This window comes from Bos taurus, chromosome 15 (assembly GCF_002263795.3).
Source record: "Bos taurus isolate L1 Dominette 01449 registration number 42190680 breed Hereford chromosome 15, ARS-UCD2.0, whole genome shotgun sequence".
Lineage (NCBI taxonomy): Eukaryota > Metazoa > Chordata > Mammalia > Artiodactyla > Bovidae > Bos > Bos taurus.
In genome coordinates, this window is record NC_037342.1 from 15,442,594 (window position 1) to 15,460,264 (window position 17,671).

Sequence of the window (17,671 nt, forward strand, 5' to 3'; positions counted from 1 at the left end):
TCTATATATCACAGCTACACATAATAGACATTAAGGAACAAAACACCAAAGAACATATATGATTCATTTATATAAAGTTAAAAAACTGGCAAGATTAAATACTATCATTTAAAGATAATACATAGGCATTTATTGAAATTTATTCAGGGACTTTATACTTGATTAAATTTTGTACATATTCATTGTTTATCAAAAAGAATGTGTATTCTCTTTTTTGGTTAAATGATTTTACATATAAATATAAATGCAACATATAAATATATATGCATATATAAATGCAATAAGCATATATTCTACACACAATCTTCTGTGTATCAATGTTAATTTGTTGTTAATATCTTAGATAAATATAAATGCAATATATAAATACATATGCATATATAAATGCAATAAGCATATATTCTACACACAATCTTCTGTGTATCAATGTTAATTTGTTAATATCTTAGATATCTGTGATGCAATATGATGTCCATGTAAGTGTCCTTGTTAATGCTACACTAAAGAATACTTTTTATAATTAATATTGCTACATAAAGTTCTTTATTGTTGTTGCTTAGAATTTGCCTAGCATATCTTTTTCTAGCCTTTATTTTCTATATTTTAGTTGTTTGTTTCTTAATGTTTGTTTTTAATTGTTTAATTAATAACAGACTGGCTAGCTAGTGAAGCAGCAAAGTGCTCAGATTAAGTAAGAGGTGATTCAACTATAATATGGTCCAGTAATCTAGTCTGGATCCTCAGCAAATTTCATCTTGAGGTTACTGCTGGGAAAGCATCTCTCTGGTATCCAAAGCATCTGCATTTAAAAACAGGATTTTGTTGATAGAAAGTAAGCTTATTTTTCTATTCCTTTCACTTTTCAAAACAGGTTAGAGCAATAACTTTTTATAAAAATCAGTCATTTTCAGATTTTTTATATTACTTTATTTTTTAAATGTGATTTTTTACATTTTTGATATTATTACATTGATATTTTTATTTTTGAAATGTGATTTCTAACTTCTGACCACTAGGTTTTTTCCTTCATTTTCAAGCAAAAGTTTCACAGTTTGTGGGCTGGTAACTTTGTAAATGAGAGGGTTTACTAGAATTGAGGAAGAGAAGGGAAGTTTGATTGAATTAGATCTGTGATCCAATTAGGGGTGGGCTGATTGAATTAAAATTCTGATAGTACTTATAGAGCCTGTTAATCACTTGATTTTTCATTTAGAGATTCTTTCCTAAAAACAACGTCTTTCTGGGTCTTGGTGTATCTTCACTTTAAATCTGGATTTCAGACTAGCAGAATAAAAATTACTTTTTTCTCCTTTAAAGTATAAGGACATATAAAGATTAAGATAATAACTTTTTGCAGCAAATGTGATTTTTTTTTCCTGTTAAAACTCGTTCACTCACTCTCTCATGGATTCACTCATTCATTCATTTGGAAAACATTTATGTGCACCTATTGGTGCCAGGCACTGTTTTAGGGAAGGCTGCAGGGATCTGGACCCAGAGCACAAGGGAGAGGATTAGGGTTCCCGAACAGTGAATTCCCTGGTGGCTCAGACAGTAAAAGCATCTGTCTACAGTGTGGGAGACCCTGGGTTGGGAAGATCCCCTGGAGAAGGAAATGGCAATCCACTCCAGGACTATTGCCTGGAAAATCCCATGGACAGAGGAGCCTGGCAGGCTACAGTCCATGGGGTCGCAAAGAGTCGGACACGACTGAGCAACTTCACTTTCACTTTCAACAGCGTGTTCACCTCTTCCAATACACGGAAAGCTCAATGTAAGGACACAGTCAAAAGCAGCTCAGTACATCTGCTGGGGAGAGATGAGGAGTCCTCTGAGAAAAAGAGCTTCTATTTTCTCAGGGAAGTCAGATGATTATCCATTCCTGGGAAACAAAATGAAGGAAAGAAGGATGGAATAGGTGTGTAGATTTGAAGAAAGGGGAATGTTGCAAATTATAATAATGCAGAGTGGGAAAACAAGCAATTAGGAGAGTGTAAGAGGATTGCTGGGTAGAATAAAGGGCTCACCTAAGTTTTTGTGTAAATGGGTTTAAAATGAGGATTCTTGGTTATGTATGCTTTTTGCCAGCTGAATGGGCGAATTAAGTTTTTAAATTAATCTTACTTTATCTAATATTTTCAAGTCATTTAAATAAAAAAATTTTAGAGTTTTGGCTTTTCATTAATATTTTAAAATTATTTAAGCAAACTTTTTAGTTTCTTTTCCTTATTAATACTTTCAGACCATTTAGGCTAAAGCTTTTAATTTTGTGGGCTAATTATATTTAAGTTGGTGTTAATGAAACTACAGGGGTGGTTATACAATCATGGTTGGCGACCAAAAGATTATGTGGTTGAATGGGAGACAAACGAATCCAGGTGACTGACTTGGGGCTGATAAGTTGGAATATATTAATAAAAAACCAGGAGTGTTTTCTATATTTGTGTCACCACCTTGCCATTTATGTCATTCCTCCACTTCATTCATTCATTCAACAGATACTTACTCAGAACCTATTATATGCCAAGCACTGTTCTATATGCAGAGGATACACCAGTGAACAAGAGAGACAAGGTTTCTGCTTTCCTGGAACTTATGTTCTAATACAGGAAGATAGACAATAATAATAAAAATATTATTAATAATAATAATTAACATTTGTTTAGCAAATATTGTTTGCTGAGAATTTTAAGCACTAGTATTAATTCACTTAATTCTTATAACATTATGAGGTGGAAACTAGAATTATTCCCATTTAATACATGAGGAAACTGAGGGCACAGAAAGGGTAAATATCTTGCCTGAAGTTAGTTAGGAAAGGGCAGATCTAGATTTCAGAACCAAAACAGGCTGGCTATTAGGTTCCTTTCTCTTAATGACTTTGCTATGCTGCCTCTCAGACAAGAAACAAGGAAATAAACAATGAAACAATAAATTCAGAAGTGTTTAGTTAACATAGGGTGATGTGATGCTATTTGTGTACTGGCAGGATGGGGGTGTAGATGTCAGGGGAAACCTGAGGAGGTCGTCTTTGAGTTGAAACTTGAAGAACGGTAATACTGAGGCACATACGACAGAGAAAAGCTAGTGCAAAGAAATCTACTTTGTGAAACAGACACGCAGTGTTGCCTGCGGCTAGAGCTGTAGGACGATGATCAGAAGTGAAGCCAGGGAGGTAGGTAGGAACCAAACCCTAAGAACTCTCAGGTCAGGTCACATTAAGAAATTTGATTTTCATTCTAAGTGCAGTGAATTTTTATGCAGAACAGTAACATTACCTGGTTCACGATTTTAAAAGATCACTCTCACTTTTATATGCAAAGTTAACTGTAGGAGAAAAGTGGGAGCAGGAAGATCATTAGGGGACAATTACACTCCAGGTAGAAAATGATGGTGGCTTGGACTAAGGCAGTGGAATGAAATTGGGGGTATATGCTGAAAGTAGAATTGGGAAGACTTGCAAGTAAATGAGATGAGAAAAGTGAAGGAAAAGGAATTTAAGCAGGAGCCCTGGGATTCCGGGTTGAGTAACTAGCCTGATGGTAGTAGTGTCCTTTACCGAGATGTGGCAGGTTAGGAGAGTAATTAATACCTTTGGTAAGAAAAATCAAGATTAGCAACTTGAATTTTATGAGGGAAGGGACTTTTTCTAATGCTTTGTTTCATTTAAAGTTCAAAGAAAGAGTTCTGGGGGCGTGAGTGGGGGAAGCTTTTTTCTGTTCGATGTTATGAGCTCTTTACATTTGAAACTAAGGTCGGGGGAGTTGAATTTTCATTTGTTTAACAAATATTTACTGAGCACCTACTGTGGCCAAGGATTATGTGATTAGATACCAAGTTGAACTAAAAAGGCAAACAAAATCCATGCTCCCAGAGGGCTTTTGGTGGGGGAAGGAGTTAGGACGATTGGTGATTTTTTAATTTTCCTGTTCGTTACCTTATGAAAACTTCACCTAACTCATGAGTAGCCATCTTACAATAGTAACTGCGTCTAGGGCTCCTGGCAGTTGGGCCACCGTTCTAAACGTTCAATGTCGGTTAGTATATAAATGAATCTCGATAAATAGTGACACCTCCCCTCCCACTAGAACTTAGGCTTTTTTTAAAAGTAAAAGTTTTAACGAACATTACGAATACAACCTTCGTTGTGAAGACTAATATTTTTGCAGGAATGGTACCTTTATAAAGATCGTGGTTGCCCCCGTACATATTTGTTCTTTCTTCATATCCAATTAAATGCAAATACTACTTTCCGTAGCCCAACTCTCTAGGTTTGTTGGGTCTAGCTCAGGAGAAAGGAAGCAGGAGCCGTTGGATTTAAACAGTTTGGTGTAATCCTTTTCTATGCTCTCTCGCTAGCCGGGGACTTGGTGTCCGCTACCCGGGGCTCTCCGTTCACGCAGTACCGGAATGAAGGAATCTGGGAGGGGGTCGGAAAAGGAAAAGACGGAAGAGACATTAATTGGCTCCCGAAGCTACAAAACGACGTTCAGGGTCTACTCTAAAGCACTGATTTCAAACGCCCGCCCCCTGGGCTGTTTCAGCCCCGCCCCTTGCGTCGTCACTTCGACTTCCATCTTGGTCTCCACTGATTGGTCCTTGTGTCCGCGGGCGGCTGAAGAGCTTGGGGTTTGCTTCCGGGTCTTGGGCTCTTTTTTTGGCCGCGGGTGCAGAGGTTTCTGGGAGCGGAGAGTCATGATGGCGTCTGTATGATCTCCGGGGGTAGCGGCGTCGGAGTTCGGCCAAAGTGAGCGGCAAGAGGAAAGCACACTGTGGGTTGGACCGTAAGGGGCAGTTGGCGGCGGAGGCAGAGAACCCGGTGTGGGCCCTGGAGGCGCCAGAGTTTCAGACGAGGAAAGTCGAGTGTGGGTGGGACCGGAAAGGGGCAGTTGGGGGCGGAGGCAGAGAATCCAGTGCGGACCGAGCAGGCCCCAGAGGGGCCGGACGGGGAAAGCGGCCTGTGGGCGGTGCCGGAAAGGGCAGCTAGGGGCGGAGTCAGCTAACCCGGTTTAGGCCGCGGAGGCCCGGGACTGCCGGTGGGGAGAGCCGGCTGTCAGTGGGGCCGGAAGGGGCAGCTGGGGGCGGAGTCAGAGAGCCCGTAAAGGCGGAGGAGGCGGAGCTGCGCACTAGTGGTGGGGCTCCGCGCCTAAAGATCGTGTCCGTGGTCTCCGGCCGGCCGCCGAGAGCGCAGCGCCAAGGCATCTTTGCAGAGGGCCACCCCTCGCCCCCTGGGATAGGGGTGAAGAGTCAGCGAGTTCCTTGTGACAGCCCGGAGGTGAATTCCCCGCCCCAGGGATGACTATCTTTGGAGGGAGGTGGCGGTGCTCCCCAGCGGCCTGCAACGCTGTTTCTGTGTCTCTCTGGATACATCGCTCTCCCTTTTTTTTTTTTCCCGGAAAATCTAGAGAAGTATATCATTTCCCCCAGTTTCCCCGACACTTGCTTTTCTGACGCTTGAGGATGTTTCAGTAACCACAAACGGGTCCCTAATTTTTGGTTATTAGCGTCCTTTGAGGGTGGGCTCTTGTGTTTCCAGCATTTCTTAAATTGTAACTTGGAAAAGATCTGATTTATATTATGTTGGCTGCTGCTGGAGGAAATTTGATCAACAAAAGATTGTTGGAGATATAGGCCTATGTAACTGTCACTGAAGTTTAACACACTTTTTTCCTAGAACACTCAGTAACTTTGTCGGTGATTTTTTTTTTTTAAGATGTCTCTGCTTTTGTAGTTGTTAGCCTGTTCTGCTGTGTGAGGTTTAGATGAAATGAGAGTAAGGAGTCTGGTGGCATGAGGTTGAGTGGAGATGTTTAAAACTCAGACATGGCTGTACTGTATTTTACAAGGGTTTTGATGTGTCAAGTCTCCTGATTTAATAACCTTTTGAGGAATATCCCCATTTCACAGATGACAGAAACTTAAACTTGGTGGATTGCCAGGGGTCACTGATGTTTGAGGGAATGAGCTAGGGACATTATTTCACAAGGATGGATATAGATTAATGCTTTTCAAAATGAGAGTTTGTCATATTGAAAATAACTTGGCACTGTTTTTCTTCAAAGCATAAAAGATGACAACAGCAGCTCGGCCAACTTTTGAACCTGCAAGAGGTGGAAGAGGAAAAGGTGAGGGTGATTTGAGCCAGCTCTCAAAGCAGTATTCAAGCAGAGACCTACCCTCTCATACAAAGATAAAATATAGGTAATGAAGCCTTTTATTTTTTGTTTCACAAACAAGACCAAATCTGTTAAATGATGTGGTCATGAGATAGCGTGTTTGGGTTATTATCACTCAAGTTATCTGTTTTCATAGGAGTAGAATGTAGTAGTGTTTCTGACACCCAAAATTATGCTTCATGATTTTAAGATGCTACCAGATATTCCTTAAGCAGAAATTCCAGTTAACCAGGAATTTCTATATGTTGATTGAACAATGACTAATAATATATTCTCTCAGGAGGAACAAGCACTATCAATACTGATCAGTATGAGATTAAAAGTGTTGCTGTAACAAGCCCTGAGTTAGCATACTAACAAAAAGTAAAGGCGTTTTGATCAACCTGCTGCCTTACTATGGGAAAGTATGTTGATTTAGTTTGAGGTTCTTAAAGGTTGTTGATTTAGTTTGAGGTTTTTGACATCACAGGATGCCTCTTAGTAACCTTCGGATAATGATTTTGTTGATTCCCCTAGTGGAGTTTTCTGCTTTAGGGACTGAGGATGAAGTTGCGTTTCTTGAATTGTCTTCCATTACTACAGCTGTGTGTTTTTTAGAAGTGACTTTGCCTTGTCTTGTTTCTACTTTAGACAGACCACTCAGGATGCCCCTGAAGAGGTTCGAAACCGTGACTTCAGGAGAGAGTTGGAGGAGAGAGAGAGAGCTGCTGCAAGAGAAAAAAACAGAGATCGGCCAACCCGAGGTACCAATACTATCTTAGACATCTCTCTCGTAACATTGTGTTGACAGTAGTTTTTCTTTCATGTGGTAATAGGAATGGATTATCATTTTTGTTTGTTTGCTTTTAAATGTGGGGTGAAAGCTATAGCAGTTTCTTTAAAGATTGGATTGGATTGATTGGATTAGATTACATTGGATTGGATTAGAGATGATAATGAAATTGATACCAATTTCATCTTTTTATGTTTCTGTTTTAGAAAGAGCTAGGGGATATTTAGCAACTGTTATTTCAATTCAGATTAAGGAGGTTTTGACTATTTACAGCAGCCAGACTTTTTAAGGCCCCATGGTTTCTGTCTTTGAAATTCTTCCATTTTTATTTCTAGCATGTGTAAACTATATCCTAAATTTCCTGAGGCTACAGTTCCCATACTAAAATCAATACTTTTGTTAACTCATTCAGCAAATATTTGTCAAGGACTTATTTGCCTGCCACTGTTGTTATAATCCTTACTGTCATGTTTAAGACCTAAAAGCTCTTTGTGCCCCCAAGTCCCTAAAATGTTACAGGAAATGCAGGATTTGATTCAGTGAGTTAACTAATGTTTGTTTTCTCCCAGAACATACAACCTCCTCTTCAGTGTCAAAGAAGCCTCGACTGGACCAGATTCCTGCTGCCAACCTTGATGCAGATGATCCACTAACAGATGTATGTTTATTTCTTCCTCTTATCTCCATGTAGTAATTTACTTACCATTTTTCTGAAATACTTTTTTTATTCTTTTAGTTTTAAGAAGCAATTTGTATTTACGTACTGTTATTCAGTTACAACTCTGACTTCAGTGCTAAACTTTATAGTCTATTTTAAAACAAAGAAGGCATTATCTTGTTAATCACATTTCAAGTTTGATCTCTGGAGAGCCAAAAAGGTGTGCTTCCCTAAAAAATAATTCCTGGTATTAAACCATGGAAATTGGCTAGCTTTACCTCTTCAGACTGGGCTCTTCATCAATAGCATCCCCTCCAGTGAACGTAGGGACCTTTCCGTATTCCCAACCAGTGATGCCCCTTCCACATGTTCAGTGAGCATAATGGCTCCCTCTGTGTTTAGGGAGACATGTGATCTAAGTGGAAGGCTTTTAAGGATTGGCACTTTCATTAACATTCAAATTTAGGTCCCACTAAGTTTGCAGTTTTCTATGTACAGGGAAAAGTCTTCAAGGGTAGCATCTAATTAAGCATAGCATAGCACAGCATAGCAAGCTAGCAAGTGACTGATCAGATCAGATCAGTCGTTCAGTTGTGTCCAACTCTTTTCGACCCCATGAATCGAAGCACGCCAGGCCTCCCTGTCCATCACCAACTCCCAGAGATCACTCAGACTCACGTCCATCGAGTCAGTGATGCCATCCAGCCATCTCATCCTCTGTCGTCCCCTTCTCTTCCTGCCCCCAATCCCTCCCAGCATCAGTCTTTTCCAGTGAGTCAACTCTTCGCATGAGGTGGCCAAAGTACTGGAGTTGCAGCTTTAGCATCATTCCTTCCAAAGAAATCCCAGGGATGATCTCCTTCAGAATGAACTATATGTTAGTAATTCTAGAATTGATTGACTAAATTAAAAATTAACATAGTAATTCATATAAGGAACTCAGTTTTAAGTGAGATTTAATGGTTATTCATTTGAAATTATTTTACTCTGAGAATTTAACACCCTTTTTTGTACTTTAAATTATCCTGATTTCCTAGTTGTTTTGAGCAATATAAGACTATTTTGATCCTCAAAGTATGTAGTTAGTGTGTGTCAGTAAAAAGTGTTCTTTTTCTAGTTTTACAAATATTTTCGTATGTAAATTCTTGTTCATGTAAATTTGAAAGATACTATTTGCTGCTATAATGTTTAAAATATATTTAAAAATACATTTTAGTAAGTAGTCACAAGCTACTTGTGAGGTTTTATTTTACTTTTTGTTTGGTTGCTGATTCTAATTGTATTTAGCTACATTTATCTTTCCCAGGGAAAATTCCTGCTCCAAAGATTGGATAAGTGCCATTTTTATGGAAAACATATGACTTATGCCTTATGTCTAACCTCCTGGGCCATCACCATTCTTTTTTAGGAGGAAGATGAAGATGAAGATTTTGAAGAGGAGAGTGATGATGACGATACTGCAGCTCTTCTTGCCGAGCTGGAAAAAATTAAAAAAGAAAGAGCTGAAGAGCAGGCCAGGAAGGTAAAACCAACATATTAAATGTTTTTGCATCTTCTTTACTACATAAACTATAGCAGAAATGTTTTTTAATTTAAGTAGTAGCACCTTATATTAGAAATCATCCTTGCCAGGTCTAGATATTACAGCACCTGTAGGTCTATAAATCTGGTAAATTCAGTGACATCCTAAGTCTCCTGCTGCTGCTGCTAAGTCACTTCAGTCGTGTCCGACTCTGTGCGACCCCAGAGACAGCAGCCCACCAGGCTCCCCCGTCCCTGGGATTCTCCAGGCAAGAACACTGGAGTAGGTTGCCATTTCCTCTCCAATGCATGAAGGTGAAAAGTGAAAGTGAAGTTGCTCAGTCATGTACGACTCCTCGCGGACCCCATGGACTGAAGCCTACCAGGCTCCTCCGTCCATGGGATTTTCCAGGCAAGAGTACTGGAGTGGGGTGCCATCACCTTCTCCCCTAAGTCTCCTAGTTCTGTTAAAAATTCTTTTGAAATGGTTCAGACATGCTTTAGGCCTAATCATTAAATTATTCTTCACTCATTTATTTGTGAAAAATAAATGAGTTATTTATTTAGTCAATGTCTGTTAAGTGTCAGAAGAATCAAAGATGACTAGATGTAGTCATTAACCTAGGAAGAACCCACAGATATAATGAAGCCATCTTTACCTCTGTCCTTGTCTTCTGCCCCAGCCTTCTTTCCAGGTACTTGCTGAGGCTATCTGTCAATAAATTTTATGTAACCTAGCTTTTCTGAGTCCCCACTCCATTTGGAAGGAAAGAATGTCTAACTCAAAAACAGATAATTAAATAGGATCCATGGTATGTACCTTTATTGCATAATTACCCATAGTAGTAACAATAGTAGTATTACCCATAGTAGTAACAAATCTTTAGAAAGATTACTCTGGCCAAAGTGTGGAGGATGCAAGAAAGAACTCATTAGAGGGCTGTATCAATAATCCTCATATCCTATTCCGAGATTCTTGCATGCTAGGAGTTGAATTTGAGAGACATTAACTATCAGGGAGATAAAATTGACCAAAGAAGAGTGACCAATTAGCTATGACAGTTCCTGGGTCTGTGTGAGTGCCATGCACTAATTCAGGGAACACAGAAGGATGGGCATGTTTCAGTGGAGAGAAAAGAAATGATGAGTTATATTTTGAACATGTTGAATTTCGCACACTCTGAGACCCTCAAGTAGATCTATGTGCCTCCACTTTGAACCAGAATAGAGCACATTTTTTTTTTTATTAAGTGGGCTTCTGTGTAAGATTTTATTTGAACCAAGAATTGTTCTGTTTAAAAAAAGGAAAAAGACTGATGTAGGTTAATGCTTGGAACCTAGGGAGGTAGAATTCATGTGGGTCAGAAGGGCCAGGGAAGAATTGAGGAAAGAGGTAGAATTGGGGATAGGCTTTGAAGACAGCTAGAATTCAGATTGGAAGAATAAAAACATTAAAGATACAATTCGTGTCAAAATTTGGTATAGGATAGCAAAACTCCAGGAGAACTATCAGACCATTCTTACATCTGCGCACCACAAGAGGGCAGTTATTCTATTCCAAATTCTTTTGGCCTTCCTAACAGCTGTGGATATAGAAAGAGACAATTAAATGCATTTGGAGCATAAACATATCAGACAGAAATTCTTGGCAATTTTGCAAGATCCATCTGATTTCTTTGTAGAAACATGTGTTGGTGTTTTTTAGAGTCAGAATGACAGTTTTGTACCTATTTCCTTGTCTCGCTTTCTAGTGGCACCTCTAGTGGCTGAGGTGTTTGAAAACATTTTCAAACCAGTCAGCCTATGTTAGGGGCTGGGAAACTTCCTATAAAGGACTGCTGCTGCTACCGCTTACATGTCCGACTCTGTGCGACCCCATAGACGGCAGCCCACCAGGCTCCCCCGTCCCTGGGATTCTCTAGGCAAGAACACTGGAGTGGGTTGCCATTTCCTCCTCCGATGCATGAAAGTGAAAAGTGAAGGTGAAGTCGCTCAGTCGTATCCGACCCTTAGTGACCCCATGAACTGCAGCCTACCAGGCTCCTCCGTCCATGGGATTTTCCAGGCAAGAGACTAGATAATAACTATATTAGGCTTGCAGACCACATAGCCTCTGTCGCAACTTTTCAACTCAGCTGATTGTAGGATAAGCAGCCATAGGAAACATAAATAAATGAATGAGACTGTTCCAGTAAAATTTATTTACAAAACAAGACAGTTGGATTTGAGTAAACCACAGGCTGTCCATCCTGTATACCTGTGGTCATGAAACCATGCACCTGGTACTTGAGTCTGGAAAGAGTCGGCACCTTTTTTCCCCAGTGCTATGTGTGGCAGTCAACCAGTAACTCTAAAGGAAATAATAGGAAACTGCTCTTGGTTAATAATAACTTGTCACCAGTCCTAGAGATGCTAGTTTACATTGTTATTGAGTCAAAAGATTATTTATAATCTGCTGTATTAACCCTTCTTTAGAAATTGAGATAAATTGCTTTGCCTAATGTGTCTTTTTGATGTTTAAACATGTTCTTAAATGATTAGAATGTTTAGTGATATACTCTCTAAGCAATTATGTAATTTTGTATGTAATTCAAGAAAAAATATGTTTAAATAAATATGCAACCCAAGAATTTCAGAGTCAGAAAGAAACTAATGAGTGATAACAAACATGAAATATTTATAATGAAAGTCCCAAATTATTTCAGTAGGACTTTTTTGGTATATCTTTAAAAACAAAAGCAATGCTATCTTGATGCGTATTCCATCTCCCTCTAAAAATCCTAACAGTCTTTTAAAATATGAGTTATGATAATAAGATTGACGCTAGAGTTAATATAAGTAAATGAATCTTTTCCTTATAAATCTTCCCATATTATTGATAGGAACAAGAACAAAAGGCTGAAGAAGAAAGGATTCGTATGGAAAACATTCTGAGTGGAAACCCTCTTCTTAATCTCACTGGCCCATCCCAGCCTCAGGCCAACTTCAAAGTTAAAAGAAGGTATTGTACAGTAAATAAGTTTGGGATTTTATATATATGTATACAGTACAGATTATATATAAATACAAGTTGTATGTGTAGTTTTCTGGTTGTATTAAACTATATGGTGGTTCTACCTTGTTTGGTACAGACAGAAATGTTTGGAGGTTGAAACATCTCTTAATATGCAGATCATGTTTGACCTAGCTCTGCTCAGCTTTTCACATTTCTCTGCACTGCACCAGTGATGACTTAAAACACTTTTCAAAGATGCCCATGTTCTTTGCTGATTTTCCATGTGCAGTTTCCTCTGACGTGCGTACATCCACACTCACACACATTGTGTAGCCTTTCATTTGATACATACTTATGAGAACTCATATATTGCATGTATGAGTTTGTGTTGTATATGCTAGATGATATTTTGAAATAATAGTCTTTATTTTCTCTAAAATATGTGTTTAAGCCCATCCCGGGCTGCCTGTTTGTTTTTTTTTTCTTTAAGTTTATACATTATGAAAGCCAACCAAGAGAATCTTAACTAGAGTTCTGCCCTAAGCTCTTCAGCTGCTCTTTCCTTATGGTTAATGTAGATGTGGGCCAACATATGAGCCTTAATTATTATACCCTAATAATTTCTTCTTTTGTCCCTACATTGTTAAATGGTTACAGAGTATATATAAAATCCTTAAAACCACATAATCTAACTATAGTGACTTGCCCAGTTATCCTTGAGACCTGTTCATACTAATCAGGGTAATGCCAGGTTGCTGCGTCTTTGTTTTAGACCTGAAAACATTAAATATTTATGCAACTTCTGCTTTTTTAACTCAAAGTTTCTTATACTGGAAGAATAAGAATGTTGTGTGTATTCTAAAATAGGGATTACTCTTCCTGTTAAAAAAGCAAGCCAACCGCCTCTTAAAAATTACTTATTCTTTTGGGTATAATTGCAGCATCAAATGATGTGCATGTTGAGCATGAGGAAGCTTTGCAGTTCACATAATGTTTTTAGCTCTTGATACAGGTATTGTTCTATTTTTTTCTTTCAGGTGGGATGATGACGTTGTTTTCAAGAACTGTGCAAAAGGTGTAGATGATCAGAAGAAAGACAAAAGATTTGTAAATGATACGCTTCGATCTGAATTTCACAAAAAGTTCATGGAGAAATACATTAAATAGTACAGTTTTATGTGCTGAATTGAAGGCTATAAAATGTAAACGATCTGACTTCATTTTGATTTATTTTTCTCTCCCACCCCTATCTAAATTGTGTATAGGCTTCCCTAATTTTTAGTTCCAAAGTATCTTTTCCTTTATTGATTAATTACTTGATAAGGACTTGGGAATTGGTTTAACCCAGTTTCCATCTCAATATTTCCAGTCATGTGTTTTCTCTTAAATATAGGAAAAGAAACCTTGTAATAAATATTTTTAATAATCCAAATAGCCAAATCTGTGTCCCCAACTTGTTTGTTGAAATGTATGCAGCTAGTAAAACATTGCATATTTTCTTCTGTGTGTGGTATTTCTTTGTAAACTTTTTCTCCCCATACCTCAAGTCAGTTAATTCATGATATCTCCTATCTTTTGAAAAGTGTGATGAAAGATTAAAGGGATTCCATTTTGGACCACTGTGTTGGTACAGAGGAGTGTTGTCAAGCGGAAAGCACCCTGAGTGCGTGTGTGAGGGAGCATGGGGCCCCTCTCACTTTGGGATTGCCCCTTTTCTCTCAGCCCCAGGTAAGAAAGAGCTTCTTAAGTGTGCCCAGGAAGCATGTGGCATTCACCTGTGTTGTGGATTCGCAGCTGCCATGTTTCTCTTGAGGGAGAGCGAGTTTGCACACTGATACTCACTAGATGCAAAGCCTGGGAGAGTTTAACATCAAACAATATATGGAATAAAACTTTTGGAAATACGAGGATATGGATACAGGAAGTGGGAGTGTTTACACAGCTGGGAAATGAAGTTTTCCTAAACCTTGGCTAGGATTTTTAAGGTTATCATTTTGATAGAAAATGTAAGACTGGAAATTGAATCTTTACAGATAGAGACCCATTCATAGGATTTCTCTATTGTAAATGATGTTGAGCTTGGTAGGGTTAGAGGTAAAACCTTTAAAGCAAAAATAACTTATTTATCACTGGCATTTATTTAAACTCCCTTCTCTAGGATCCTCAGTGGAAGCTTGGACACAGGTTAACCTGAGTCCAGAGGAGAACTGGAATTACAGCCCAGGTCTAGACCAAGTTTATGCCCTGTGTTTTTGGGTTTTTCCCAACTGAGCAATTTACATTGATGTTTGAATACTTTGACAAGTGTTTTTTGTTTGTTTTTTTTAATTTGGCTGTGCTGGGTCCTAGTTGTGGGATCTAGTTCCCTGACTGGAGATCAAACCTGGGCCCCCTGCATTGGGAACATGGCGTCTTAACCACTGAACCACCAGGGAAGCCCCTTGACTAGTGTTTTTTAAAAGCCTCTCATAATACTGAAATGTTTTTATCTCCAACTTTGAATTTCTAAAATGCCTTCACATTCATTTTCAATTTTCTTCATAGCAATGTTTATATAGGAAGGAAATACTGGGTTATTCAAAGCTAAGGAAATTCAGGCTGTGAGTGATTGGATCAGTAATAATACGTGGTGGGACACATTTGAGTGCTAAAACTACGTGAAAATGTGCTTACAGAGGTGAGAAGCATTATTTAGATTTCCAAAACTAGTTCTTGGGGTAATGGGTAAAGTCTTGAGGAAAAGAAGTAGCAATTAATCATAATAAAACTTTTTAATATATAAAGGGCTTATAACTCATACCCAAGGGCCCAATCTAGGTGCATACACCCTTATTCTGAGATCCAGTTACTTCAGGTAACCTATTGGAGCCCAATAGATTCAGGAAGAATCAAAGTAAAACTAATTTCAATGATTTCTTTATCCATTTTCCCAATATTTTCCAATGTGAGACATTATGTAACTGGTCATAGATCAAGGGCACACATAAATGGTAGTTTCAGCTCTCAGATTTATAAAGGCAGTATCAGCCTTCCTAGCAAAAATGCCTAACGTTCTTGCAACACATCTTGCATAGGTGTGGCTGAGGAAACCGTCTAATCCTGCCAAGAGCCGGGACTTGGAAGCAAGATGGACCTGAATGTGAAGCCCAGCTCTGTCACCTCGGGTTCCACTAAAGTGAACTAGCTAATATTGGCAAATGTGCTACATGCATGTAATCAACACTGCTCCCTGTAAGGCAGGTGTCATTATTTTCTGGGTTTTATAAACAAGGAAATTGAAGTTTATAAGAGAAATTTAAAAACAAACCAAGTCATAAATCTTTAAGAGAATAAAGCCAAGATTCAAACCTTGCAGTGTCTATTTGCAGCCCATCCTCTTTACTGCTTGGAGAAGGAAATGGCAACCCACTCTTGTGCTCTTGCCTGGAGAATCCCATGGACAGAGGAGCCTGGCAGGCTACAGTCCATGGGGATGCAAGAGTTGGACACAACTTAGCAACTAAACTACCACCACCACCTCTTAACTGCTACACTTGACTTACTCTTCGTGTGAAATAGCCCTTCTGACATTTCTCACCTATGAAAAAGCAGTAACCAGGGTGATGAGTAAGGCGATTTGATGGGAATCAATTTAAGGTTGAGTACCTGGCAGATATATAGTAGGGATTTCACCCATGTTTTCTTTCTACCTGCCTCTTCTAGCATGTAGCATGGGCTGCCGAAAAGTTTGAATGCCTGTTGTTTGTTCTATCATAAAAATGTGTGTGTGTGTGTGTGTGTGTGTATGTGTTAGTCACTCATTTGTGTCCGATGCGACCCCATGTACTGTAGCCCACCAGGCTCGTTTGTCCATGGGATTCTCCAGGCAAGAATACTGGAATGGGTTGCCATTTCCTTCTCCTACAGTTTTGAATTAAGAGGTTCCCAATTCCTTCAGTGGAGAAAGCAATGGCAACCCACTCCAGTGCTCTCGCCTGGAAAATACCATGGACGGAGGAGCCTGGTAGGCTGCAGTCCATGGGGTCATGAAGAGTCGGACACAACTGCACGACTTCACTTTCACTTTTCCTTTCATGCACTGAAGAAGGAAATGGCAACCCACTCCAGTGTTCTTGCCTGGAGAATCCCAGGGACGGGGGAGCCTGGTGGGCTGCCGTCTATGGGGTCACACAGAGTCGGACACGACTGACTCGACTTAGCAGCAGCAGCAGCAGCACTGTGGTAAAGAATCCACCTGCTAGTGCAGGAGACTCAGAAGATGTGGGTTTGGTCTCTGGGTCAACAAGATCCTCCAGAGAAGGAAATGGCAACCTACTCCAGTATTCCTGCAGGAATAATCCCATGGACAGAGGAGCCTGTCAGGCTACAGTCCATGGGGTCACAAAGTGTCGGATGTAACTGAGCACCCTCTCTACCCTTCAGAGTTTACCTTGGGTTATAAGTATGGCCTCAACAGGGATTGATTGGTTTTGCTTGGTTACTAGGGTTAAAAACCCACTAGGGACTTCCCTGGTGGTCCAGTTGTAACACTATGTGCTCCCAAAGCAAGGGGTCCAGGTTCAATCCCTGGTCAAGGAACTAGAGCCTACATGCTGCAACTAAGACCCAGGATAGCCAAATAAATAAATTTTTTTTTTAATAAAGTAATAGAAACTCAAGTGAAATAAAGGTTTATCTTTTTTATTTTTTGGAATTGAAATATACATGATTTACAAAGTTGTGTTAGTTTCAGGTGTATAGCAAAGTGAATCAGTTACAACCTTCTGACTTTGTCACAGGGAAGGGTTCTCATGTCTTCCTGAAATTTCCTCAAGGCTCACACCTCCTTGAAAGTCTAACTCTTGGCCTCAGAGGCCTATTTCCAGAGTGTAGGTTAAATCAGCACTGGGCGTTGAGTCACTCTCTGGAAGCCTTGACTTCAAACAAGCCCCAGTGGAAGAAAAAGCTGTGGATGAGGGAAAAACTGAGATAACAGAAGTGGCAAAGCTCACAGAGCATCGACGTGCGAGCCCTGGGTGGTGGGCCCTACAGACCGGGCTCCCTGCCTCCCTCCAGCCCCGGAAGAGCTGCTCCCTTGCCACTTTACTGTTTAAAGCCTTCGACAAACAATGAGGAAAATGATGGAAAATCATCTCTGTCAAGATAGCTACAGAAAATGTAAAACATATAGTCATAAACCTAATAGGAAATGTGGGTATATTCCACTGCAGGGCATTAATAAAATACAATAAATGTAGCAAAATATATATTCCTGGATGGGATGATTCAATAATGGAAGATACAAGTTCTCCAACCCTTAAAAATTTTATGAAATTTCAGGAGGTTGGGATATTTTTAATTTATATTTTGACTAAATTCTTAACATTTTTCTGTTAAAATAAGTTTGTAAGAATAGCCAGGAAAAAACCTGGCAAAGAAATATAGTGAGAGGGATTTTCCCCACTAATAAGAAAAAAAAAAATGTACAAAGAAACCAAAACAGAAAAAGACACATGTACCCCAATGTTCATTGCAGCACTATTTACAATAACTAGGACATGGAAGCAACC

At 39.4% G+C, this 17,671-nt stretch overlaps 3 protein-coding genes across 5 annotated transcripts in view; 1 reads left to right on the forward strand and 2 right to left on the reverse strand.

Moving 5' to 3' along the window:
* Positions 1 to 2,586, reverse strand: part of LOC524768 (lysine-specific demethylase 4D) — a 38,092-nt gene extending 35,506 nt beyond the window's left edge. The window contains exon 1 of the mRNA XM_024975626.2: positions 2,507 to 2,586. The gene's annotated coding sequence lies outside the window, so the exon portion shown is untranslated. The remainder of the gene's footprint in view (positions 1 to 2,506) is intronic.
* The window catches only part of LOC107133150 (lysine-specific demethylase 4D), a 29,112-nt gene extending 26,520 nt beyond the window's left edge, over positions 1 to 2,592 (reverse strand). Inside the window, exon 1 of the mRNA XM_015474601.3 lies at positions 2,507 to 2,592. The gene's annotated coding sequence lies outside the window, so the exon portion shown is untranslated. The remainder of the gene's footprint in view (positions 1 to 2,506) is intronic.
* Positions 2,593 to 4,681: 2,089 nt separating this feature from the next.
* Positions 4,682 to 13,620, forward strand: CWC15 (CWC15 spliceosome associated protein homolog). Of its 3 annotated transcripts, none has more exons than XM_005215765.5 (7): positions 4,682 to 4,772; positions 6,063 to 6,201; positions 6,807 to 6,919; positions 7,518 to 7,606; positions 9,015 to 9,128; positions 12,010 to 12,128; positions 13,160 to 13,620. In XM_005215765.5, the coding sequence occupies exons 2-7, from the start codon at positions 6,071 to 6,073 to the stop codon at positions 13,287 to 13,289; spliced, it is 696 nt and encodes a 231-aa protein (XP_005215822.1). In that variant the 5' UTR covers positions 4,682 to 4,772; positions 6,063 to 6,070; the 3' UTR covers positions 13,290 to 13,620.
* The last annotated feature ends 4,051 nt before the right edge of the window (positions 13,621 to 17,671 follow it).

What these genes read in the sequence shown, in the direction of transcription:
- CWC15 (XM_005215765.5), top strand. Translation starts at nt 6,071, where the DNA reads ATGACAACAGCAGCTCGGCCAACTTTTGAACCTGCAAGAGGTGGAAGA. An exon ending in CTGAAGAGCAGGCCAGGAAG is followed by an intron (nt 9,129 to 12,009) that starts GTAAAACCAACA and finishes TATTATTGATAG; the next exon opens with GAACAAGAACAAAAGGCTGA. An exon ending in AACTTCAAAGTTAAAAGAAG is followed by an intron (nt 12,129 to 13,159) that starts GTATTGTACAGT and finishes TTTTTCTTTCAG; the next exon opens with GTGGGATGATGACGTTGTTT.